Raw genomic sequence first — 26,290 nt, 5'->3', positions numbered from 1 at the left:
ATTTATTACGCGGAGCCATGTTTAATTGTTTGATTCTCCCCGGTGAATTTACTGGTTTCTGTCACTACGGGTCGATGATATGGTTTGGTGGTCGCTTTTACCGGTCCCACTCCCGCAGGCCTCAAGTCCTTTTGCGCGTTTTCAACAACTGTTAATCGGGTTTCAATGCCTTCTATTCTTTGTATAATTTCCACGAACTGTACCTGTAACCCGGCGAATTGTTGTTGTAGCGTCTTAGTTAACTCCACAAACATTCCCTCTACTTGCTTTTCTAACTGCGTTGAGACGCTGCTTTGCGCGTCTGGCGCGTCTTCAGCTTTTCTTTTGTGGGGCGGCGTCCCTGTCATTTGCGCGAGAGCGGGCGTTGACTCGCGGCTAGACGTCTGTGCCGTACTGGCGGTAGGCGTGTGGCTTGGCTCGTGTGTCCTATTCTGCTGAAGCCTAGCGTTCTCTTGCTTTAATTGTTGAATTTCCTCCCTCTACTTAGCATTTTCACGAGTAATTTGCGCTAGTAATTTTCTAATTTGGATCATTTCCTGCTCCAGGGCGGACCCTTCTATCTTAGGTGTTATATTAGACGGAGAAGCAGCGCCGGAGACCGTGTCTGCACCTGCGTTTTGTTGCCGTCGTCCCCGCCAGAGCCCTCCGGAGTTCCGTGTAGTGGGGATCCTCTCGATCTCGATTCAGACCTGGGCCGGGACCTGGACCGGGACTTGGAGTTGGACCGGCCGCCACCGCCTCCACCGGGGGAGTCTTGGGAAGGAGCTAGAGCGGCTCCTGTCGCGGCGTCTGCTGCCGTGGCTGTTGGTCCATGTCGATCCCTTGTGCGATTCGGTGCTGCCCGACCGCTCCCTGGACCGACTTGGGCGATTGTCCGCCATAGCTTTCTGCGGTTGATGTTCATTCCGTTGTTGTTGTTGTTTCCACTGCCTCTTTCTGAGAAAATATGGGGTCTTGAATCGTTCACGTCACTTTTTGTCTCCTGTGAGGTGTCCCTTCCCACACATGAAGCATCTTGGCTCGCACTGATGATCTTCGGGTGGATTGAGAGTTCCGCACCCGCGACATTTCTTGCTGTTCGGTGTCGGGCAGACATCCGCTCGGTGGCCGAGGCGGCCACAGGTGGTACATGTTTCGTACTGCTTACGATATAGTAGGCATCGGTATTCAGCTCCGCGGTAGTACACGTAGTGAGGCACGTACGTACCTTCAAACACTATCACAACCGAATCGGTGCGTCCCATGCATCTTGCGTGTAGTATAGTCGGGTTTCTGCAGTTCACCAGGCTTTTTTCAACGTCTTCGGGCGTGTCGTATTCTGGTATACCGTGTATGACTCCCTTGGAGGTGTTCTCCGGCGCAGTAATGTAAGCGGCCGTACTGTAGGTGTTCGATCCAAGTTGGATTTCCCGTATCTGGCTGTAGCGTTTCGCATTCTCCAGTTTCGGCGTGCTCATGATCATGGTGTTTTGTCTTGGATTGATTCGTATAGCGTATCTTCTCCGGCATTTTCTGGTGTCAATGCAGCTGCCAGCAGAACGCCATCCTTTATGAACGAAATGCGTTGTTGCGCCATGTCGAGCCCACCTCTCGGGCGGATCACGACCTTGTAGTCATCCTCCGGTAGCTGCGGTTGCCTCGGAGCCATTGGTCGTTGTAGAATTCGTGCGTTCGTGGTTTTCCACGCCGTTGAAACCGGCGAGTCTCCGATGTTCTTGGATCGTTCATCGAGATCTGGGCGTCTCTTGGCGTTACTACGGCGTTCGTGAGCCGCAATCCAGCCCTGGTCGTCATATTCTTCCGGAGAAATTGTCTCCCCTTCCACTTCTACGACGTCCATCCTCGCGTCTCGTGGCGAAGCGGGGGCCCGACCGCACCCGAGTCAGGCGTCGTTCCCGCCGAAGTGGTGAGAACAGTGGCGTCGTAGACCCAGCTAGTTAGGGTTAGCCAGGCCGCCGGCGTGGCAGTGTATTAAAACTGCCTTTGTGGCTCAAAAAATCGCCCACCTGGGATAATCCCGATGTCTTCGTAGTCCGTCGACCTTCCGGTGTTAGGTGTGGTAGTTCTAGACTCGAGAACTGCCTTTTTCCGCCACAATCATGGAAAGTTTTCGGAGCCCATGTGTATCCCGTCTTGTCGGCTCGGCCCCCTCATGCTCCTCTAAACACGTAACATTCCCTTATTACTTAAGTATGAGAGACATAGCATTTTACATGGAAGAAATACCTTGATATTTGGTGTCAACATTATAAATTCGTGTTAGAAAGACAATGCCCAGCGAAGTTTTTCTCATAATTATTATCACTCTGGTGAGTTGTCCTAATGAAATGTGGCAACTGTATTAAGGCCTAAATGGAAGAGATAGGCGCGCATTTTGTGTGAAAAGATTTGGTACTACTTTCACCGTTCTCTGAAATAGGCACCCAGAAACGCATTGGCTGTTAACACGACGGCGCATCGTGTGTAGTACATATATCCTTCACGAATACCATAACAGCAATCACATGAAAGAAAATTTCGTGTTTAAGATCGAGAAGCAATCAAATGCAAGCGATGAAATATGTCATAGTGACCCTCAGTAGCTTTTATCGACGATATGGCACACCCCTCCCGCAACGGAAGCAACCGACTGCCGTTATGGCGAGGCGCGCATTGTTCGCGAAACCCAGCAGTTCACAACTTCGAATTGAAACCATGAAGTAGATCTTTACAGCTCCAATTACAGTGCCTATAGCATACTCTAAGCACTACAGCGCAGCTTAGGCTGCGTTGAAATAGAAAATGCAAACACATTCTGCCTCAACATGTCTCGATCCTGCGTTTTTTAAATTATACAGACTGAAAACTATTTGCTTCGTCAGTGCATTAAAGAGAACCTCGTGTACCCGCCTCTTAAAGAAGACACCACAAGTCTCACATGAACACTTGACCTCCACTAGGGAACAATGATATCTTCAATATGTGCAACACTACTAATGAATGGGCCTTCGGCTTCTTGCTGGCTGCAGCGAAGCGGCCCAAAAGGCATATTTCACTCAAATATTTGACCGGAGCCCCCAGCCTGTGTCAGTTCTCCAAACAGATTCATCATGTCTGTTTCTCAAGCAAGAAGCACCAGTAAATTGCTCAAGTGTAGCACGGAAAGGGAATAAATATTAGTACATTCCTTTCTGTGTGCTGCAAACAGCTGTAAACCTCAATAATCAGCTTTGCTTCAAGTTACCGCCACTTAAATTTAACCGGTGAAGAACAGCCTAATTTTGAGAACCAGTTAAAAACGCAAGTGGTGCTGGCCGAATCTAAACTGCAGTGGTAGTTAAGTCCTGGTGTTACTGCCGAGGGTTTCTGTGAAGAAATAGAAAAAATCGATATTATACCGTGAACTATTCGTCGTGAGCAAACATGTTTTAGCGGGTTAAAATCAAGATAAATGTTGTAGACGTCATATATCATCAGCAGCAGCAGCCTGGTTACGACCCCCCCCCCCCAACTGCAGGGCCACTCCCATACTTCAACTACCCCGGTCATGTACTAATTGTGGCCCTGTTGTCCCTGCAAACTTCTTAATGTCATCCGCCCACCTTAGGGTGCCTCGATGCGCACCTTAGCCCACCTAACTTTTTGCCGCCCCCTGCTACGCTTCCCTTCCCTTGGAATCCAGTCCGTAACCCTTAATGACCATCGGTTATCTTACCTCCTCATTACATGTCTCGCCCATGCCCATTTCTTTTTCTTGATTTCAACTAAGAACTAAGAACTCTAGGTCGTTCTCGGGGCTAATAGAGCCCATCGGCCCAATTTACAGCGCACCAAGCCGTCGGCGTTAATACCTCAGACTTTCGGTTTTGTGCGCGCGCGTTTTGAATACTAGCTGGTACGCGTCACGCCGGCTCTGCTGCCTTTTTTTCTTAGCTTCTACACCTCAACCGCGCGCGCCCTTCGCGCGAAATCGTTTTATTATTAAGTAAAATTGATTGCGAACGATCTTCACAAGCCGCCATTGAATATGTGCCACGTGCAATTTCATGAAGGCCCAATACGCCTTGTGTAATGAGGAAATGGTCATTTTATTCTTTATAAATGCTCGTTGCGGGCTTCTTGTGCATTCATCCAACGCTGTGGCACCAGGTAAGAAGCAGTAGTTTCCGTAGGAAGCTCCACGAGTCGTCAGCTGAAAAAAATAAATTACAAGCAAGTATTATTTTGGCATTAACATGTAAGAATAATGCGTGAAGAGGTGAAGCGTGCGACAGTGGTGAATGGGCGGCATTACGAACAAAAGCAGTTTGTATTTACACACACGGCGTAGAATATACCCGCCTCATCCCAAACAATACCGTACAGTACATACCACGAAAACATTCTATTTCTCAGCATTCCACTCTTCCCAGGCCTTATTTCATACACTTTAATGACACGAATACACGGGCTACTGCGCATTTCCAGAACTTGGCGAGAACCGACGCGATATAGTACGCTAAGGATACACACAGGCGGCCACAACACAGGCTCTCAGCCAGACCCTGCTGGACGCTCGCAGAATTCCTTCTACTCGCACTCAAGACGAATGCGTCAGTACCGTTCAGAAGACAGAATTTTCGAGTTACTAGTTCCTGGCGTTTGAGCATCTTGGCGTTATCTTTTGCGCGTTCTGCCGGCGCAAGCAACACACTCCCGTGTTATCACTCTTGACAGTTGCTCGTCGCGTTTTCTACAAGCTTGAGTCCGAAAGAAGGCTTAAGTTGTTGCGGGGCCATAATTGTCATAAACTTATCGCAGTAAGATTCAGTACGCGCCAAATTAACTGTCACCACGGCCGAGCTACTTTTCGCTGCGTCACGACAGGCGCGGCGGGCGTGCCTCATAAGTAACAAATAAAGTACCGAAAATAATTTTCAACAATGTTGGGCGTCAGAGAAAGCGCCAGGAACTTGTCTAGTCAGTGCATTAAAGCGCGAAACTGCGCACCACAGCCGAGCGCTGCTTTTCGCTAACCGCGTCACAGCGCCAGGCGCGCTCACTGCGCTTGAAAAGTACCACAAAAACTAACGAAATTAGTTACAATAATGTTGGGATGACCAGAAAAGGCGCCAAAACTTGTCGCAGTAAGATTCAGTACACGCGAAACTGCGTGTACTGAAAACTACCGAAATCAGTATTGGGGCTCATAGAAAGCGTCGCAAACATCTCCCAATACGATTCATTAATTCAAATTAACTACGCCACGACGGCCGCGCTGCTTTTCGTTAAATACGTCACAAGTCTAGCCTAGGTGGCGTGCAGTAAGCCTAATTGCTTGAAATGCGTCGCAGACTGTCGAACAGAATTTCTCACCTTGCCATAGTCCAATAGTGCAGCGGTGCCATGTCGAAGTTCTGAAGGAAAGCAAGAATTGCCTGGAGCCCACCAAACCAAACTAAATCCAAAAATAGAAAAACAGGCAGATGGGTGAATCAACAGGCCAACGCTCAAATGCGCGGCCGGTCTCTCACGCTTCGGCGGTGTGTCTGACGAATGGCGCAAGCATCTGGCTTGGCATTCGCCGATTCGCCTGTCGCTAGGCAACGGAACTAAGTCGCAAAGTTTAATTTAATTTATACGCAGATATTTTTTTTACTTTTCCCGGAAAAGAATGAAAAAAAAAAACATAAAACAATTGCTGTTAATCTCATTTCACATTCTTTTTTTTTTTCGATGCTCGCGGCACCAAACAGTCGGCGTTAATACTATAGCTTGACGTATTTCCTGTTACCACATTTCGCCGAGTGTCCGCTCTTGTTATATTCCTTTCTCTGTGGTTTCGTCTTTCACAGTATTGCTACTGTGTTCTTTACCGTCACTACTGCGTGACATCTGGTAGAGGTGCTTTGCCTTCATGTACCGGACGCCCCCATAAAGCCGTGACCCAAGCCCGAACGCGAAAGACAACACCAACGTCACCAAGAAGCAGCGAGGTAGCTGCAGGCTGCAAGGACTGCCCCCGGAGCACGGATTTTTGCCTGAGACGATCAGGAATATTTTCACCAAGTCAACCCCAATGGCAACCCCAGCATCCCCTATCGTGCTGCAACAGCCCAGGGAGCCACCGACCTTCCGTGGATCATCATTTGAAGACCCGGATAACTGGCTGGAAACATATGAATGGATCGCTGCATTCAACAACTGGAACTCCGACGACAAGCTCCGGCATCTGTACTTCGCTTTAGAAGACTCCGCCAGGACGTGCACATGGTTTGAGAACCGGGAATCGACCCCTGCTACATGGGGCCTGTTCCGCAACTGCTTCCTGCAGTCCTTCACAAGCGTCTTGAGCAGAGGAAGCCCAAGCTCTATTGGAAACCCACATGCAGCTGCCGAACGAGAACATCGATCTTTGCGGAGAAAATGAGCATCTTCCGCCACGCCGGCATGTCTGAAGAAAAAGTTCGGTTCTTGATGCAAGGCGTGAAAGAACAACTACTCGCCGGATTGATACGAAGACCGTCGACGAGTTTCTTAGCGAAGCCACCAGCATCAAGAAGACGCTGGAAATGTGGAACCGGCAATTGAACCGCCGCACGAACTGAACAAACTACGCCGGAGTGCAACCACTGGCCACCTACGACCTGCGGGACACTATCAGAGCGGTCGTGCGGGAAGAGCTTCGGAAGCTGTTCCCTCCATCACAGTCTCAAGTGGCTTCGATTGCCGACGTGGTCAGCGAGGAGCTCCAACAATCAGTCGGAGTACCTCTATCGCCGCAGCCTCAACCGGAAGCGATGAGGTACGCTGCCGTAGCCTAAAGCCCTTAAACTTTGTAAAGTGGCGACACGCTTTGAAGAATGCCGCCTCCTCCTCGCGCGCTCGGGCCGACGCCGACGCCGCGTCGCTATTGGACTAATAGCATCACGTGGGCCCTCGCGCCGTGCTTCAACGCCATTTTCGCTTGAGAAGCGTCTACGGAGTGGCGAGGAGCACATGTTGGCGACGTTGCTACGCTCGAGAGGTGTTGGCGGCGCCACGGTCGAAGAGGGAGGGTGAAAAAGACGAAGAGGGGTGAAGGCGGATGAGGAGAGTGTCGATACTTTACGAAGCTTAAGGGGTTTTACCGTAGCCCGCCGTCACGTTCCCCCTCCGCGCCTGCGCCAGGGCCCGGTAACGCCACAGTTCCGTCCTCCACCACCGCCGCCGCCAGCACGCCAACCCATCGCCCCGCGCAGCATTACAAAGAAGACTGACGTTTGGCGAGCCTCCGAACACCGTCCGCTTTGCTATTACTGCAAATAAGCCGGCCACAAATACCGCCGATCTCCTTACCTCGAGATGGGACTGCGAGGGTTTGCCGTCAACGCTTGCGCCCTCAGGAAGGTGAACGCCCTCGTGATATCGCCGACTACCTCTCTGCTACTCAGTGGAGCCCTCGACGACCGTTTCGTTCGCCGTCACCAGGCCGCTATACCTGTCGCCGTAGCGCCATCCATACATTGGCCCGGCGCGGGGCCGGTCCGTCAGCCCATACCCGGAAAACTAAAAGCAGCAGCCGATGGAGGTGCGGTTGCTGTTCGTCGAACTGACGAAGATCCTCCGCCGCCGACATCATCATCATCATCATCATCAGCAGCAGCAGCAGCAGCAGCAGCAGCCTGGTTACGCCCACTGCAGGGCAAAGGCCTCTCCCATACTTCTCCAACAACCCCGGTCATGTACTAATTGTGGCCATGCCATGCCTGCAAACGTCTTAATCTCATCCGCCCACCTAACTTTCTGCCGCTCCCTGCTACGCTTCCCTTCCCTTGGGATCCAGTCCGTAACCCTTAATGACCATCGGTTATCTTCCCTCCACATTACATTTCCTGCCCATGCCCATTTCTTTTTCTTGATTTCAACTAAGATGTCATTAACTCGCGTTTGTTCCCTCACCCAATCTGTTCTTTTCTTATCCCTTAACGTTACACCTATCATTCTTCTTTCCATAGCTCGTTGCGTCGTCCTCAATTTGAGTAGAACCCTTTTCGTAAGGCTCCAGGTTTCTGCCCCGTAGGTGAGTACTGGTAAGACACAGCTATTATATACTTTTCTCTTGAGGGATAATGGCAACCTGCTGTTCATGATCTGAGAACGCCTGCCAAACGCACCCCAGCCCATTCTTATTCTTCTGATTATTTTCGTCTTATGATCCGGATCCGCCGTCACTACCTGCTCTAAGTAGATGTATTCCCACCGCCGACAAAGACGCCGAAAATCCCGTCTCGATGACATATCAACGAAGCGCCGCCATTCCGAAGGAACTTGGAAGCAAAGAATGCGCCGACGAAAGACGATCTGACGACGACACGTACCAGCCACAGGTCAACGCGACGCAGCCGTGATCCGACGCCAACATGCAACGCAAGACAAAGAACCACCGACCTCGACTTGCTTCTCGACGGCCATGCAGTCACCGCCTTAGTGGACACAGGATCCGATTACTCCGTTATGAGTGGACCCATCGCCGCCCAGTTGAAAAAAGTCAATACTGCATGGGAAGGCCCTAAAAGACCGCTGGAGGACACCTCATAACGCCGACTGGAATCTGCATGGCAAGAATTACCGTTCACGACCGGACTTACCGTGCCACCTTCGTTATCCTCCAACAGTGTCCACGAGGCGTCATTCTCGGCATGGAATTCCTGAACCAACACGGCGCAATCATCGACTTGAAGTCGAAGTCGATAACGTCGTCAGAAGATCAAGCGATACCGCCGGAGAGCTCTCGTAGTCACCACGCCTGGAGTGTGCTGGAAGATCAAGTTTGCATCCCGCCTCGCTCCAGCATTGTTATTTCCGTCGGCACCGAAACACCCGCAGATGTAGAAGGCGTCATCGAGGGCGACCAACGTCTACTGCTCGACCGTGAAATTTGCGTCGCTAGAGGGATCGCTTGACTGCATGGAGGGAAAGCGGAAGTCATGCTAACCAACTTCAGCCAAGAGTTCAAGCGCATAAGCAAGGGCACGACAATCGCGTACATCGAGGAAACTGTGGAAACCAGCAGTGCGTTTGTCCTCTCGGATTCTGGCACATCTAACCCGACGACCATAGTTCCCGAACCAGACTTCGACGTAAATCCAAGTATCCCGATGAGTGAGCAGCAACAACTCAGAAGTCTTCTCCGACGATACAAAGATGCTTTTCGACGTCATTGAGGAATCGACAAACACCAGTCGCAAAGCATCGCATAATAACCGAAGGGTGCGCTCGACCACTCCGCGAGAGCCCTCATGGAGTTTCGACGCGAGAGAGAGTAAAACATCTTTATTAATAATATTTGAATGGCGAGAGCAGTGTGGGAGGAACCCTCAGTCCAGGGTCCCTAAGATGATTCCGGCGATGTTTCGAGCCCGTTGTATCACAACTCGGAGGACCTCGGGAGGTCCGTCGCGGAGGCCATCGTCCCACAGCTCTTTGTTGCGTAGGGGGTAAAGGAGAGTTGGCAAGGGAGGAAAGAGGTTTGCAGTGCACTCAATCGTGACGTGGAAGATTGTGGGCAAGCTGCCACAGCCAGGGCAACGATCTGCATAACAGTGTTGGTAGAATTTATTGAGAGAGACAAGATTTGGAAAAGTTGCGGTTTGTAACTGGCGTAATGCCACTGCTTCCTCTCACGAGAAGGACGGCGGTGGTGCGGAGTGGGTGCGACGAATGCGTGTATAATGACGGAGTATGTCTTTGTAACGGAGCAAGGGATCCCCCCACTCTGAACTAGTCGCCTCACCACGCCGAGTCGCCCGGAGGGAAATTTCTCGGGCAACCGTATGTGCGCGTTCGTTACCCGGCAGCGAGGTATGAACAGCGGGATCTGTTTGAGAATTTGGTGCGCCGCTCTCGGGATGCCATGTCCTGATAGGAACGCCCGGCATGCCTTTTGCGAGTCCGTCAATATATACACTTCCTCAGGAAGTGCGTATCGAATTGCAAGAGCAACACCGAGAATTTCTCCGCAAGCGGCATTTGTTCCGCGCATTGCAGCAGAGTCTCTCAGGGATTCGGTGCCATCCAAAACTACCGAGGTATAGCCCTCTTGAGTGCGTGATGTGTCCGTGTATAAAGTATGTGGTTCCGGGATGTTTGCAAGCATGCAGCCAATGTGTCGTACATGGGCTTTGCGCCGCCCTTTGTCATGCTCGGGGTGCATATTACGTGGCAATGGATGAATACTTAGTGCTTGGCGTATCGCTGACCACAAGATCGTTGGACGGGTTTCAGACTCAAGGGGGGGGGGACAGAGTATCCTAGCCGTGTGAGAAGATGGCGGCCAGTAGGAGTGAGTAGGAGGCGCTGGCGATGGCTGACCTAATGTGCCTCTAGCAGCCCGCTTAGTGTGTTATGTGTCCCTAAGTTAAGGAGACGGTGTGTGGAAGTATAGTTCGGGAGGCCATGGGCCAGCTTCGTCGCTTTGCGAATCATTGCGTCTATGCAAAGTTGTTGCGCTTGGGTCAACCGCTGAAATGGGAGATGGTATGTAAGGCGGCTGATCACGCATGCCTCCACCAAGCGCAGCAGGTCCTCTTCTCGAAGGCCCGAGCGCCTGTTGGAGACCCTTTGGATCATGGCCAGAATTTGCTCAATCTGTCTGGATAGAAGGGAAACAGTGTAGTTTGACCTGCCATCCGCTTGGACGTGTAGGCCGAGGATACGAGCACGATTAACCTGTGGTATCGGTGTGCCATCCACGTGCACAGTGATAGGGGGAGTAGAGGAACGGCTCCGGGGGCGAATGATTATGAGCTCCGACTTTTCTGGAGCACATCTTAAGCCGCATTTTCTCACGTACTCGGAAACTGTATCGACTGCTTGCTGCAGTCGGTCCTGGATGGCTCCGTCGGAACCCTGTGTCGACCAGATAGTAATGCCGTCCGCATAAATAGGGTGGGCGACGTCAGGGATCTGGTCGAGTAGCCGGGGGAGCCCTGCGAGTACGATATCGAAAGAGTAGGGGAAAGAACTGAGCGTGGGTGTCCCACGTCCTACAAGGCGAATCGTACCGGATCGATGCGGTTCCATTCCTACGGTGGCTGTGCGATCTGGAAGAAATGCGCGGATATAGTTGTACATACGAATTCCACAGTATGAATGTGCAACATTGCGAAGGATGAGGTCATGTTCAACATTATAGAATGCCCCTTTTAGGTCTAAGACGATGAGTGCTCTCGTTTGGGCGGCCGAAGGAGGTCCTATGACTTCCTCCCGCAATTGTAAAAGCACATCTTTGGCAGACAGATGAGCCCGATATCCGATTTGAGAGTTAGAAAAGAATGATTTTTCTTCGAGGAAGGGCTGCAGACGCCGCAAGAGTACATGCTCCATGAGCTTACCAATGCAGGATGTTAGGGAGATGGGTCGTAAGTTTTCAACCTTAACAGGCTTGCCCGGTTTGGGGATCAGTGTGATGTCGGCGTGTCGGCGTGTCGGCGAAGCATGCCCTTGCGCCAGCAATCATTGAAGATATGGGTGAGGTGGTTAATATCCGCGTCACTGAGGTTACGAAGGGTGGCGAATCGGATGTGGTCGGCTCCCGGTGCCGTGTTGCGGCGTAGGTCTTGTAGGACCACCCGCACCTCGTCAGATGTGATGTCTGCATCGAGCAATTCGTTCGCCTCGCCTACATAAGGATAGTCAGGGTACTGCGGCGGCGGGCCTGTGGGTATGAAATGCTTCTCTAGCTCTCTGAGGAGTGTCGAGACATCGTTCCTGTACTCGTGCATTAGGATGTGCAGCTGTTGAAATGGTTTTTCCTTTGTTGTGGTGGGATCTGTGAGTGAGCGAAGAATCGACCACGTTTTTGCTGTGCTCAATGTGCCTGAGAGGCGATCGCAAAATCCTCGCCAGTTATTCCTCGTAAGGATCTCTGCATACTCCTGAGATTCCCGTGTAATTTGATCTATACGTTTTCTAAGTTTGCGGTTGAGGCGTTGTCTTTTCCATCGTCGTGTCAACCCTCTGCGGGTGTTCCAAAGATGAAGTAAATGCGGGTCTATGTCTGGTGTCTCGGTTGTGGTGCGCAGTGTGCTCGTGGTGGCCTCTAGATATTGTGCGAGAGAGTCAAGCCAGCGTTCGTACCCTTGGCGCTCAGGTGGGTCCTGGCGACGTTCCCTGAATTTCGCCCAATCCGTTATACGCACATTTCGCTCGGGCCTGCGCGCACCCCGTAATGACAAGGTGGTCGCTACAATGTAGTGGTCACTACCAAGGTGCTCCTCTAAAGGCCCGTGCGCAACGACTGGGCCAGTATTGCGCACGAAGGTAAGGTCAGGGCAGGTGTCACGAGATACGCTGTTGCCCATCCGAGTGGGGTGCTCTGGGTCGGTGAGCAGTGTGTATCTCATGTTACAGATGGCATTCCATAAGCGGGTCCCTTTAGCCTGCGATTTAACGTAACCCCATGCAGTATGCGGAGCGTTAAAGTCGCCGGCCACCACACAAACCCGTCCAAACCTACCAAATTCTGTTAGTAGGTGCTGAAAACAGTGCGTTCGCGAACGGGGGGAACTGTATGCATTGAGTATAAACAGACTCTCGCTGCGTTTACCTTGCGTAATTATTTCATTTCATTTCATTTTATTACCTTAAAGGCTCCAATAAATGAAGCGTTACATAAGGGGTGGCAATAATAAAAATACATAGTCACAACAACAGGAAGTTTTTTACATTTTCGATGAACTTGGATGGGCACATAATGACAGCAACGTCGTTAGGAAGGCCGTTCCAGTCTGCAGCTGTGCGAAGAAAAAAAGAATTTGAAAACGTGACAGTGCGTGAGCGTGGACGGGCAACCTGTAGCTGATGGCTGGTGCGGTGAGATATGCGTGTAGGAGGAAGGATATAAGGTGCGATGCGCATAGGGCTATGGAAGAATTTGTGAAATAAAGATAGGCTGGCAATGCGACCACGGAGCGATAAGGGGGATAATGCGGATGCAGTTTTTAAGGAGGAAACGCTGATGTCATAGGAATATGACGAGTGGATGAAACGAGCGGCGCGATTTTGTACAGATTCAAGATCATTAATTAGGTATGCCTGATGAGGATTCCAAATAGGTGATGCAAATTCTAGTTTTGACCTGACAAATGATTTGTAGGCTAACAATTTTACATGTTGAGGAGCATGATGTAGATGGCGTTTTAGAAATCCTAACGTCCTGTTCGCGGATGATATTAGGTTAGTAACACGAGGATTCCAGGAAAGATCGCTCGAAAGTGTTACTCCTAAATACTTGCACGTATGAACTAGTTCTACCGGAACTTCAGATATTACGTAAGGAAATAGGGGAGAATTACGGCGACGGTGAATGGACAAATATTTACACTTACGCGGGTTAAGTTCCATTAGCCACTCGTTACACCAGTCCTGGACTGCATTAAGATCACTTTGAAGAGAAGATTGGTCAGCGGTGGAAGTAATAGCACGATATATCACACAGTCATCCGCGAACATACGTATGCTAGATGTTACGTTTAACGGTAAATCATTTATGTATATTAGGAAAAGTAGCGGGCCGAGCACGGATCCCTGTGGGACGCCTGATGTTACAGACACTGAATTAGAATTCCTATTATTAATGGTGACGAATTGTGAACGATTAGTCAAGAATTCTTCAATCCACTTCAGTATATTAGGGTCAAAATTTAAGCGGAAAAGCTTTATAAGAAGGCGTTTATGGGGCACTTTATCAAAGGCTTTAGCAAAATCTAAAAATATTACGTCAGACTGAAGATTACAATCAAGGTTAGAGTGCAGATCGTGTAAGAAAGCGGCAAGCTGAGTCTCGCAGGAGTAACCACGGCGAAAGCCGTGCTGGGCAGGATTGAAAAAGGTATTCGAGTCGAAAAATGCCATGATGTGAGTATAGATGTTGTGTTCCATGATTTTGCAGGGAATACTAGTTAGAGAAATGGGACGGTAATTTAGAGGCGAGTTCTTGTTACATGATTTGTGGACTGGAACGACCTTCCCTTGTTTCCATTCTTTGGGCAGTTGGCCTGTGAGGAGTGTCTGAGTGAATAACATGCACAACAGAGATGAACGTGTATCTTTGGTGTTCTGCAGTATCTTAGCGTTGATGTTGTCAATGCCAGCAGAGGATGAAAGCTTTAAGTTTTCTATTAGGGACAAAATCCCTTCTGAAGAAAATACAAGTGAAGGCATTGTCTCCTGAATAATTGCGGGGTTTGGAGAAACAACCGGGTCGGTTTCATTAGTAAACGCGGATGAAGAAGCTGCGTTAAAAATGTTGGCGCATTCGGATTCACAGATAGTTTCACCTGATGCATCGGTGAGGGAAATTGTGCGTGTATTTTGGGGATTAATGACTTGGCAGAACCTACGGGGGTTAGTAGACAACATGTTTGGCAGGTCATAATGAAAGGAGGTTTGTTGTATTCATATAGGAGGTTGTGGCCAAGTACTGCACCAGGGTGGCCAATCCTGCTCTGGTGAGAGAGTGCGTTACCGGTTCTGGTCACCGGGATCAGGCCGCACTCCAGGCCTGTTTGCGCAAATTCTCAACACAGGCCGCCATTGGAATCTGACCTGGCAACGTTTAACGTTAGAACGCTATCTAGTGAGGCGAGTCTAGCAGTATTATTGGAGGAATTAGAGGGTAGTAAATGGGACATAATAGGGCTCAGTGAGGTTAGGAGGACAAAAGAAGCATATACAGTGCTAAAAAGCGGGCATGTACTGTGTTACCGGGGCTTAGCGGAGAGACGAGAACTAGGAGTCGGATTCCTGATTAATAAGGATATAGCTGGTAACATACAGGAATTCTATAGCATTAACGAGAGGGTGGCAGGTCTTGTTGTGAAACTTAATAAGAGGTACAAATTGAAGGTGGTACAAGTCTATGCCCCTACATGCAGTCATGATGACCAGGAAGTCGAAAGCTTTTATGAAGACGTGGAATCGGCGATGGGTAAAGTCAAAACAAAATACACTATACTGATGGGCGACTTCAATGCCAGGGTAGGCAAGAAGCAGGCTGGAGACAAGTCAGTGGGGGAATATGGCATAGGCTCTAGGAATAGCAGAGGAGAATTATTAGTAGAGTTTGCAGAACAGAATAATATGCGGATAATGAACACCTTTTTCCGCAAGCGGGTTAGTCGAAAGTGGACGTGGAGGAGCCCGAATGGTGAGACGAGAAATGAAATCGACTTCATACTCTGCGCGAACCCTGGCATCATACAAGATGTAGACGTACTCGGCAAGGTACGCTGCAGCGACCATAGGATGGTAAGAACTCGAATTAGCCTAGACTTGAGGAGGGAACGGAAGAAACTGGTACACAAGAAGCCAATCAATGAATTAGCGGTAAGAGGGAAGCTAGAGGAATTCCGGATCAAGCTACAGAACAGGTATTCGGCTTTAACTCAGGAAGAGGACCTTAGCGTTGAAGCAATGAACGACTATCTCATGGGAACCATTAAGGAGTGCGCAATAGAAGTCGGTGGTAACTCCGTTAGACAGGAAACCAGTAAGCTATCGCAGGAGACGAAAGATTTGATCAAGAAACGCCAATGTATGAAAGCCTCTAACCCTACAGCTAGAATAGAACTGGCAGAACTTTCTAAGTTAATCAACAAGCGTAAGACAGCGGACATCAGGAACTATAATATGGATAGAATTGAACAGGCTCTCAGGAACGGAGGAAGCCTAAAAACAGTGAAGAAGAAACTAGGAATAGGCAAAAATCAGATGTGTGCGTTAAGAGACAAAGCCGGCAATATCGTTACTAATATGGATGAGATAGTTCAAGTGGCTAAGGAGTTCTATAGAGATTTATACAGTACCAGTGGCACCCACGACGATAGTGGAAGAGAGAATAGCCTAGAGGAATTCGAAATCCCACAGGTAACGCCAGAAGAAGTAAAGAAAGCCTTAGGAGCTATGCAAAGGGGGAAGGCAGCCGGGGAGGATCAGGTAACAGCAGATTTGTTGAAGGATGGTGGTCAGATTGTTCTAGAGAAACTGGCCACCCTGTATACGCAATGCCTCATAACCTCGAGCGTACCGGAATCTTGGAAGAACGCTAACATAATCCTAATCCATAAGAAAGGGGACGCCAAAGACTTGAAAAATTATAGACCGATCAGCTTACTGTCCGTTGCCTACAAAGTATTTACTAAGGTAATCGCAAATAGAATCAGGAACACCTTAGACTTCTGTCAACCAAAGGACCAGGCAGGATTCCGTAAAGGCTACTCAACAATAGACCATATTCACACTATCAATCAAGTGATAGAGAAATGTGCAGAATATAACCAACCGTTATATATAGCTTTCATTGATTACGAGAAAGCGTTTGATTCAGTCGAAACCTCAGCAGTCATGGAGGCATTACGGAATCAGGGTGTAGATGAGCCATATGTAAAGATACTGGAAGATATCTATAGCGGCTCCACAGCCACCGTAGTCCTCCATAAAGAAAGCAACAAAATCCCTATAAAGAAAGGCGTCAGACAGGGAGATACGATATCTCCAATGCTATTCACAGCATGTTTACAGGAGGTATTCAGAGGCCTGGAGTGGGAAGAATTGGGGATAAAAGTTGATGGAGAATACCTTAGCAACTTGCGATTCGCTGATGATATTGCCTTGCTTAGTAACTCAGGAGACCAATTGCAATGCATGCTCACTGACCTGGAGAGGCAAAGCAGAAGGGTGGGTCTGAAAATTAATCTGCAGAAAACTAAAGTAATGTTTAACAGGCTCGGAAGAGAACAGCAGTTTACGATAGGTAGCGAAGCACTGGAAGGGGTAAGGGACTACATCTACTTAGGGCAGGTAGTGACCACGGATCCGGATCATGAGACTGAAATAACCAGAAGTATAAGAATGGGCTGGGGTGCGTTTGGCAGACATTCTCAAATCATGAACAGCAGGTTGCCACTATCCCTCATAAGGAAAGTGTATAACAGCTGTGTGTTACCAGTACTCACATATGGGGCAGAAACCTGGAGACTTACGAAAAGGGTTCTGCTGAAATTGAGGACGACGCAACGAGCTATGGAAAGAAGAATGATGGGTGTGACGTTAAGGGATAAGAAAAGAGCAGATTGGGTGAGGCAACAAACGCGGGTAAACGACATCTTAGTTGAAATCAAGAAAAAGAAATGGGCATGGGCCGGACATGTAATGAGGAGGGAAGATAACCGATGGTCACTAAGAGTTACGGACTGGATTCCAAGGGAAGGGATGCGTAGCAGGGGGCGGCAGAAAGTTAGGTGGGTGGATGACATTAAGACGTTTGCAGGGACAACATGGCCACAATTAGTACATGACCGGGGTAGTTGGAGAAGTATGGGAGAGGCCTTTGCCCTGCAGTGGGCGTAACTAGGCTGATGATGATGATGATGAATGAAAGAAAGAGTGCTTGGCTTCTCGCACATTTTGCAGGTAAATTTTTTCAGCTGCATAATACTTGTCCCAAGGGTTCTGACTAGGCCGCAACTTGGCTGAACGAAAAAGACGCTTCTTTTTCTTTTCAAGGCGTTTGAGTGTGTTTGTGAACCAAGGGTTTAGGGGGTTAGTTCTTATATTTATGCTCGGAATAAACCTGTCAACCAAACCTTCAATTTTTGTCTTAAACAAGTACCAGTTATCGTGGATAGTTCTTTGATTAAAGTAAGACTGAAAACGGGGTAAGAATGTGCGAAGTTCATTATTTATGGCAGTATAGTTTCCTTTATCATAAAGCCGGATGGTACGTTTGCTAGTTGTCCGTGAAAATTGTTTAATCGTGAAGTCGGCTTGTATGACTTGGTGATCGCTGACGCCTGGTAGATGCGTGATGGAATGAACGTATTCCGGATTATCCGTTAATATTAGGTCGAGAATGTTAGCGCAGTCCTCAGTTACACGGGTTGGCTCCGATATAATTTGAACAAGATTAAAATTAAGGCAAACATCAAGAAATTCGTTAGCATCTCTGTTACCTGTGGTAGTTAGATTATGCCAATCAATACTCGGGAAATTGAAGTCTCCAAATAAAAGAGTACAGGTGTTTGGATGCTTCGTTTTAATTTCATTTATTGCATTATTTAGTTTTGTGGGGAAATTCGGACTGTTAGGAGGCCTGTAGCAAACGCCAACCAAAACGGACTGAGGTGAAGCGTGACATAAGACCCATAACATTTCTATGTCTGATGAAATATTAATGGTTGTACATGATAGTTCATGTCTGGTTGCAATCAGTACCCCCCCTCCCCTCCTATCTGGGCGATCCTTGCGGAAGACGCGGACATTAGGCAAGTCGGCAAGGACTTCACTATCACAGACGTCGCTGTTTAGCCACGTTTCCGTCAAGATTAGTAGGTTGCTGGCGGAAGATGAGACGATATTTGAAATAATGTCGCGTTTTGAAATGAAGCTGCGCACGTTAGAAAAAATAGCTGACAATGAAAGTGCTTGTTGTTGAACATGCTTAGAACGGCCTGTCGATTGACGGTGAGATGATTGCTATTTCACTTCTTTTACTGTTTGTGCCACAAACAGTAAAAGAAGTGAAATAGCAATCATCGAATAGCTTCATCGAATGTGTAGCGTTTCGGACCAATGTGCAAAGTTTATTATGCAAAGTTACTTCCAATATTTGGTGAGGAATGTCAATGTTAGTGGTATGCATGCGACATATAACATATTTCGAAACTAAGGCTCCCACTAAAGGAGAGACACCCGAGAGCGTGCTGTAGCTGGATAAAGAAGGGGTGCAATTGACTTCCTGTAAGAGGATGACATCGGGAGGGTTCGTGGATGTGGCGATATACTGCTGTAGGGAACCTCGTTTTCGGCGGAATCCCCTACAATTCCACTGCCACACCACTAGTTGCTCCGCGTTACGCGGCGCCATCATCATCGCGAGAGGAAGCAAGCGGGCGTGCATAGGGATGCGGGCGCCGGGTGCCCACATTTGAAGGTTTCGGCCGAGAGCTTTGGTCGGAAAGCGCGCTTTCGTTGTTACCGCTAAGCTCAGGAACTTGCATGCGTGCGAAAGTGCACTCTATACATGATTTCACTTGCTCCGTAATCCCTATTTGAAGGACCTCCATTTGGCGTTCTATCCTGTCCAGAGCCGCCTGCATACTAGCGCTCATGTCTGCCACCAGCGCGTCCATTTGTTTTGTAGGCGCTCACAGCGCGCCTCCATGTCACGACGTAGGCGGGCTATTTCTATTAGAGGATCGGGATTTGGTAACGAATTGGTAATAGGGGAAGGGGTAGGGAGAGATTTACTGGGCGGAGCGAGCTGTGGGGTACCCTTCGTCCGACCTACCTCCCGAGGCGCCTCCATTGCTGTTTTCTTCTCCGGGGTCCGCTGCACCCCTGAAGGGACCAGGGTCACCTTGGCTGGGGCGTTGGTCTGCAGGGCCTTCTTGTAGGGTTGTCGGGAAGATGGGGAAGGAGGGCGCTTCTCTGGGAGGCGCACCGATGACTCGTGGGATCGGGACCGATACTTCAACTTGCGACGGGATCTCGAACGGGTCTCCGACCGGACTTTTCTGGTCTCCTTCGTTAGGGCGCGCGACGTTCGGGTCTCCGCCGTATCTGTGGTAGTGGCCGGGTCACTGGAGGGTTGGAGTTCACGCTGCTCTTTCTCGAGAGCTTTCCGAACCCAAGCTTTGTTCAGTGTCTGCCTAGCACGCCGCGGGCAGTTTAAATCCGCTGTATGGTGGGTCCCGTCACAGGATCTGCAGTGTGGGGCACACGGATGTGACGGGATGGGGAGAACGTGAAGCTATAAGGCAAGTCGACGAAATGCTGCGACAACATCATCCAACTGTCGCAAAGCCCGTAGGCATCTCCTGTTGTCTTGGAGAAGAAAAAGGACGGAAGCCTACGTTTCTGCGTCGATTATCGTCGACTGAACAAGATCACTAAGAAGGACGTATACTCCCTCCCACGGACAGACGACGCATTCGATCGGCTCTGCAACGCTAAATACTTCTCGTCGATGAATCTCAAGTCTGGCTACTGGCAAATAAAAGTCGACGAGAGAGATCGCAAAAAGACCGCCTTCATAACGCCAGACGGCCTCTATGATTTCAAGGTTATGCCATTTGGACTGTGCTCGGCGCCTGCAACGTTCCAGCGCGTGATGGACACTGTGTTAACAGGATTGAAGTGGCACCGGTCTTGTTTAGTTGGATGACGTCGTTGTCTTCGCCGGAAATTTCGACGATCACCTTAGGCGGCTTGCGGCATTACTAGAGGCCATCAAGTCATCAAGGCTCACTCTGAAGCCGGAAAAGTGCCACTTGGCTTACGATAAGCTTCTGTTCGTAGGCCACGTCATCAGCAAATCTAGAGTCCTCCCCGACGCGCAGAAGACAGCTGCCATCGCAAACTCTCCGCAGCCCATCGACAAGAACGCAGTGCGTAGATTCCTTGGCATGTATGCCTACTACGGGCGCTTTGTGAATAACTTTTCATGCATCGCTGAGCCGCTGACACATCTAACTAAATGTGATGTCGAGTTCAAGTGGGAAACGCAGCAGGCCGACGTATTTCAAGAACTCAAACGACGCATTCAGTTGCCGTCGGTGTACTTGCGCACTTCGACGAGGACACTGATACCAAAATCCACACTGACGCCAGTAGCCTAGGCCTTGGTGCCGTCCTAGTCCATAGGACTGAATGCAGCTTTTTGCGCACAAGACGAGGACAAAGAAGAGGCTGAGACACACGAGCGCAGACTTACAACAGTGGTTCATTTAAAAAAAAGTGACCACATATATAGCAGAATCGGTGATACATCACGTGTGCGCCGCCCGAAACATTCCTTTCTCTACGCAAAGAGGATAGCTTCTTGCTGCAAAGGGCGGTAGACTGTTTTGGCACGTGCACAGGGGTCACCACACCGGTGAATCAATTCCACTTCGATGATTACTCGGATGAACTGATTAGGATTTTTACTGACAATTGAGCATGCACTATACATAACTTTCACGTGACGTCACCTCCGTCGTCTGCACCGACCGCCCGCCATTGCTCGGTACCACGTTTGGATCGCTTGCTCTTTGCCTGTGAAGTACAACGCGTCTGTGACAGGCGTGTACCACGGTTGAAGCGTGGCGGTGCTAAGAGGAAAGTGTTCGGAGTTTTGCCCTGCGTACTACGAAGGTCTTGTCGGCGCTACGCGGGCACGATACGAGACGAAGACCAAACTCTGCGACGGCGTGGACCCTTACACACTGAGAGTCGGCGCGGATGCGACTGCAGATGTGGAGCTGCTGCCAGCTACAACGCAGGTGGACATAATCAATTACCTGGTTTTGTCAACCAGCTACGTCACCTTGCAGCAGATGAAGGTGTATAAATCGCTGGATGCGCACAACTACTTCACCAGCGGCTGGGTGCGGAACATTGCAGCAATGCGGCTCCAGTCGGAGCGCGTCATCGTACTCGGCGAGGTAAGGCAACAGCGAATGAAAACACATTTTTGTGCACGAGGAAGCGTAGACGACAGCGAAATATCGCGTTTTTATTCTACGATTCCATTCAGACGTAGCCGATTTGCCGCACTAGCTATTTCTGTTCAGTCTTTGTGCACAGAGCAGTTAAATGTAAACGTGGTGCAGCTTTTCTTAGGTGCCCAAGAGTAAAGTTCAGGTTGCACGTTTAGATGCCGCAACCGTTGTACGCGCCAATATAAAGCTTCGCGATAGGGTCATTAACCAAACAAAACTTTCGAAAACTAATTCTAAGCAACATTTTTTTTTTCAGGTCAGCCATTCTCAGCGGCTTCGGGAGCCAGACCTTAAAGTGTGGTGCTTAGCAAACACAGATGGCAGCATCATAACAGCGCACTGCACCTGCATGGCAGGTGCAGGGGAAGCATGCTCGCACATTGGTGCTGTGCTATTTGCTGTAGAGACATCAGTGCGCTTAAGAGAAACGAGAACATGCACAGGAAGAAAAAATGCCTGGCTCCCAGCCAATTGCTCTGGCACACAGCCCAAGCGCCTAAGAGACATAGATTTCTCGTCATCCAAGATGAGGAAGAGAAAAATGGACTCGATTCACCTGCAGCAAGGTGTTGAAATCACATCAACGTGCCTCCCACAAGCCCTGCCACTAGCTCCTACTGAAGAGTCAATACAACTGTTCCATTCACGTCTTGCTGATGCTGGAGCTACACCAGCTCTCTTCATGGTCCACCCAAGGTACAGCGCTATGTTTGGGAAACCAAGAATGCTAGAACCACGTGTTCTGCGTGATCTCTCATTTGCAGAAGCTCGGTCTGAGGACTTGGAAACACTGATTAAACGGGGTGAGGACTTCCTTAGTGAGCTTCACATCAGTCAAGAAATGGTGGACCACGTCGAAAGTGCCACAAGAGGACAGTCAAGTTGCCCAAAGTGGTTTGTGTACCGTGCTGGCAGAATCACTGCTTCTGTGACAAAAGGTGTATGCTCGACGAGCTTGAAAAAGCCTTCTATAAGTCTCTTGAAAAAAATATGTTATCCTGAGCAGCAGAAGTTCACCTGCACATCAACAACATGGGGATTGGAGCATGAGTGTGACGCAATCACGAGCTACATGTCTGAAATGAAGCGGCATCATAGTAACTTTGAACTCTTAAAGCCGGGAGTTTACTTGAGCACACAGCACCCATACCTTGCAGCGACACCAGATGCTTCTATCAGTTGCACATGCTGCGGCAAAGGCGTCGTTGAGGTTAAATGCCCATACACACTGGCCAGGAGAGGAATACAAGAGGCGAGCAATGACCCAAATTTTTGTCTAGAGAATGTGAATGGAAAGCTGACATTGAAACGAACGCACCCATACTACTTTCAAGTTCAAACACAAATGGCGGTATGCGAGACAACATATTGCGATTTTGTTGTTTGGACCCCATTGTCAGTGTACATAGAAAGGGTGGCCAAGGACAATACCTTTTTGAGCTCCATGCTGTCCTCTACAAAGAAATTTTTTACACAAGTGATCATGCCAGAACTGCTTGCACAGTATTTCACCAGGAGAAGTACAGAGAGCAGCCAAAATAGCAAAAAGGAAGCCTCGTACTGTTTCTGCGGAGGGCCTGAATATGGCAAAATGCTGGCATGCGAAGGCCAAAATTGCAAGTATGGCTGGTTTCACTATGTTTGTCTTGGTATTAAGAGGGCTCCAAAACAGAAACAGTGGTTTTGTGAGGACTGTGCCACTGGAAATAGCCAACAGAAAGCTACAAACCCCAACAGAGCTGCAGCACCATTCAGCTGCTTGTCAAACGTTGTCAAGACTACACCTGAAGCGGCCAGTACAGCGACAAGTGTAAACACAGGATAGCTAAGTGATGTGAAGCCTTGTCGCCCGTTATGTATACAGCAACAACCATCAAGACTACACACTGTGAATTTTGCATGTACAGCTAGATCCACGTAAACAACTATTGCTAAATGAAGAATAGCTTTAAGTGTGTAAATGCACCAATATGAACTGGTATGCCATATTTATGTCCAATACCCATAATTTTAGCTTTCTTTTGCTGAAATTGAAAAAGTTTCAGAATAAGAAGTTATTTATAAACTTAGTTATTATTTACACAATACTGCAAGCTACCATTTTGCAGTCAGGACAGGAGTGGTTAATACTAAAACAATCAATATGGTATTGCAGAGAGTAAAAAGACCAATTGTACTCAAGAACGCAGTCAAAACTTAATTGGGGTGCAAAGGCACTTGCAACTAAGAGGACGAACAAGTACACACACATAAAGATCATTCAAACGACAAAATGTTCCTTGATAAGCAAGCAGCAAAAGTGCAGACTTTATTGTCAACGTACAGGAATCAGAAAATGGACTATGAAAAGAGAAGCTGTGTCACAAGTAAACTACAGGAAGAATATGCACATGTTGCGACCACGCACTGCAGATCAGATTCAGCACATATCTACAAGCACATGTTTGTTCGAAGATGCATGTGTGTAGGCACACACCAAGTGCTTGAGTTAATACTTGTGCGAATGTAAAAGCACTTGTGAAAAGTTCATACTTGTAAAAGAATGCCTTGAGCAAAACTTTGCAAACTGTCTACTGTGCAACATGCAGTTATTTACAATGCAATGGGAGAACAATGGAAGCAATTACTCAGTGAAATCACAAATGAAAATGCGCCATCAGCAAAGAATGGCAATGGGGGTCAGGAGACACGGATGGGAGCGAGACAACAAGGATGAGCACTAATTTTCAACTGGGTATTTATTCCCAGAAAAACATGTATTTGTAGGTCCGCACACCGATACGGCCCAATCACCACAAATGAAAACCAGCCGCTTCCAGGAACGCAAATTTGCTTGTCGTCAGAGCAACCGAAGGGGAACTAATGCAGGTATCAGCGGCCCTCGCTATCAATGCAGCTTCAACACATCTCATATAACTTCATCTACATTCCTATACAAAACAGAGCACTCTTAAACAACGGTTTACACCCACAATAAATGCACAGACACATGACCATCCCTACATCGGTTCAATTTTTGGTTATGTTATTTTAACTTATCATTCAGGCATCTCTCCGACGGCCCAATGTAAACCTTCCCACACGATATGGCAAGGCGATGCACCACATTCTTTGTGCTATGACCCCCATTGCTGTACGTAACCAACTAGCCCAAGCCCATACAACCATACTTGTAAACAGCAAGAATGTCCGCAAGGCTGTTCACGAGGGCAGTTTTGGATTTGCAGGAACTACCGATGGACAAAGGTTGATGAGGGCACAGCAAACTGTTACAATCTTATCAAGTGGTGTGAATGCGTGTCCTGCCTTGCTAGCCATTATCAATGCTTTCATTATCAAATATTTGTTCCGCACAAGCCCTATCACCCGTTCTACATGAATGCGAACATTGGCCAGTTTTCTCGTGTTTTCTACATCCAGCGCAGTAAGTTGTTTCTGGCCTCTAGTGAAAGCAGGGATATGGAGTTTAGCACAGTACAACCCTAAAGTGTCTGCAATGTCAAAACCTCTGTCAGCTAAAACAACATCCCCTTGTGACAAATATTCCAAAATGCCACAATGTTCGGTTATGTGCTTATCACTAGCTCTGCCTCCCCAACCTTCAGAAATGTATGTAATTACACCTTGTGGACAGATGCCAATTAAAAACTTGGCAGTGTTGCTGTTCTTATAGTTTGACCAAGTCTCGCTTCTTGGCTGCAAGGATGATGGTCTTTCAATTCTGATCTTAAAGCAGTCAATTATGACTGCCACTTTTGAGCCAAATGATTCAAAAAACGCTTGTGGCATTGTCCTTTGTATATCATTTCGTGACGGCCACACAATTTGTGACCTCAGCCTTGAAAAGGCAGCATCCAGCCACTTCTCAAAAATTCTGCTAACGGTAGCACATGAAATGTGAAACCTATAGGCAAGATCCTGGTGCGGAAAGTTGAACTTAAGTTTCATTAAGAAAATAATGAACTCTTGAAACTTTGGCAACCCATTTTGCGGCGTATGTTTTACAGCCGACTCAACCAGTTGGAATATAGCATGCAAGACCGAATAGTTTATCATTCCCGAGTAAAAGGCAACTTTGGCGTCATCTTGACGCAGAGATTCCTCCGTAACTTCAAGCAATTCTTTTTGCTTTTTTAAGGTGCACAATTCACAAGTAAGTCTCTTGTTGTCTGCCTTAAGTGCTTGGATGTTGTGCCCCGTTAAATCTGTCTGCACACCAATATCACCTGTAAAAGAAGAAAAAAATGTAAACCAAATTTCAAGTGATTCACAGTGGGCAGTATCACAAAATTTTGTTGCAAACTTACGTCTGCGTGGTTCTGAGTCCACAGTAGAAACTGGAAGCTCCATTCGACATTCTGCCTCATTTTCCGAGCTTGCACCGCTTTCGGGAAACTCGATACCCGCGGGAGACTGTTGCGTTGCTACGCTGGCTTCGACAGCATCCTTTTCTTTCTTTTTTTGGCTGCGCTTCTTCGATCGCTCGAACCTCGCTTCGTTGGTCAAAGGTCTTTCACTTCCGTAACCCAGATGCTGCATTGGTGCTCAGTCAGGGTTTGCCTCATCCATCAACTTGGAAGGCTTGCCTGCAAATATTTAGAGCCATCGCGAAGCCTCCCAATGTAATGATCACATAGGGTGGCGAGACTTCGAGCTGCCGACACGAAAGCACCCATGTTTTTACACGGCACATCACGACGTTGCACAGGCAGCGTTTTAAGAATGAGCAGAAAAAGTGAGCAGCGTACGTAAACGACAGTCAAGAACTGCTGGCGTGCAGCGAAAAAAGCGAAATTCGTACGTAAACA

The 26,290-nt window shown here is 48.4% G+C and overlaps 2 protein-coding genes across 2 annotated transcripts; one reads left to right on the top strand and one right to left on the bottom strand.

Annotated features, from left to right (window-relative positions):
* Positions 1-6,758: 6,758 nt before the first annotated feature.
* Positions 6,759-23,981, top strand: LOC142567971 (uncharacterized). The gene is made up of 3 exons (XM_075678070.1): positions 6,759-6,763; positions 21,083-21,425; positions 21,739-23,981. Exons 1-3 carry the CDS (start codon positions 6,759-6,761, stop codon positions 23,305-23,307), a joined length of 1,917 nt encoding a protein of 638 aa, XP_075534185.1. The 3' UTR covers positions 23,308-23,981.
* A 702-nt stretch (positions 23,982-24,683) lies between these two features.
* On the bottom strand, positions 24,684-26,042 carry LOC142567970 (uncharacterized). Its single transcript, XM_075678069.1, has 2 exons — positions 25,790-26,042; positions 24,684-25,708 (listed from the first exon to the last, which is right to left on the bottom strand). Exons 1-2 carry the CDS (start codon positions 26,019-26,021, stop codon positions 24,684-24,686), a joined length of 1,257 nt encoding a protein of 418 aa, XP_075534184.1. The 5' UTR covers positions 26,022-26,042.
* Between the last annotated feature and the right edge of the window lie 248 nt (positions 26,043-26,290).

The sequence above is a fragment of the Dermacentor variabilis genome, unplaced genomic scaffold (genome assembly GCF_050947875.1).
Source record: "Dermacentor variabilis isolate Ectoservices unplaced genomic scaffold, ASM5094787v1 scaffold_15, whole genome shotgun sequence".
Taxonomy (NCBI): domain Eukaryota; kingdom Metazoa; phylum Arthropoda; class Arachnida; order Ixodida; family Ixodidae; genus Dermacentor; species Dermacentor variabilis.
Note: the sequence above shows the minus strand (reverse complement) of the source record. Positions and strands in the feature narration are given on the sequence as shown.

Excerpts from the sequence above, each read along its gene's own strand:
- LOC142567971 (XM_075678070.1), top strand. Across the intron at positions 21,426-21,738 it reads GCGTCATCGTACTCGGCGAG|GTCAGCCATTCTCAGCGGCT; the intron begins GTAAGGCAACAG and ends TTTTTTTTTCAG.
- LOC142567970 (XM_075678069.1), bottom strand. The coding sequence starts at position 26,021 with ATGCAGCATCTGGGTTACGGAAGTGAAAGACCTTTGACCAACGAAGCG. Across the intron at positions 25,709-25,789 it reads GGACTCAGAACCACGCAGAC|GTGATATTGGTGTGCAGACA; the intron begins GTAAGTTTGCAA and ends CTTCTTTTACAG.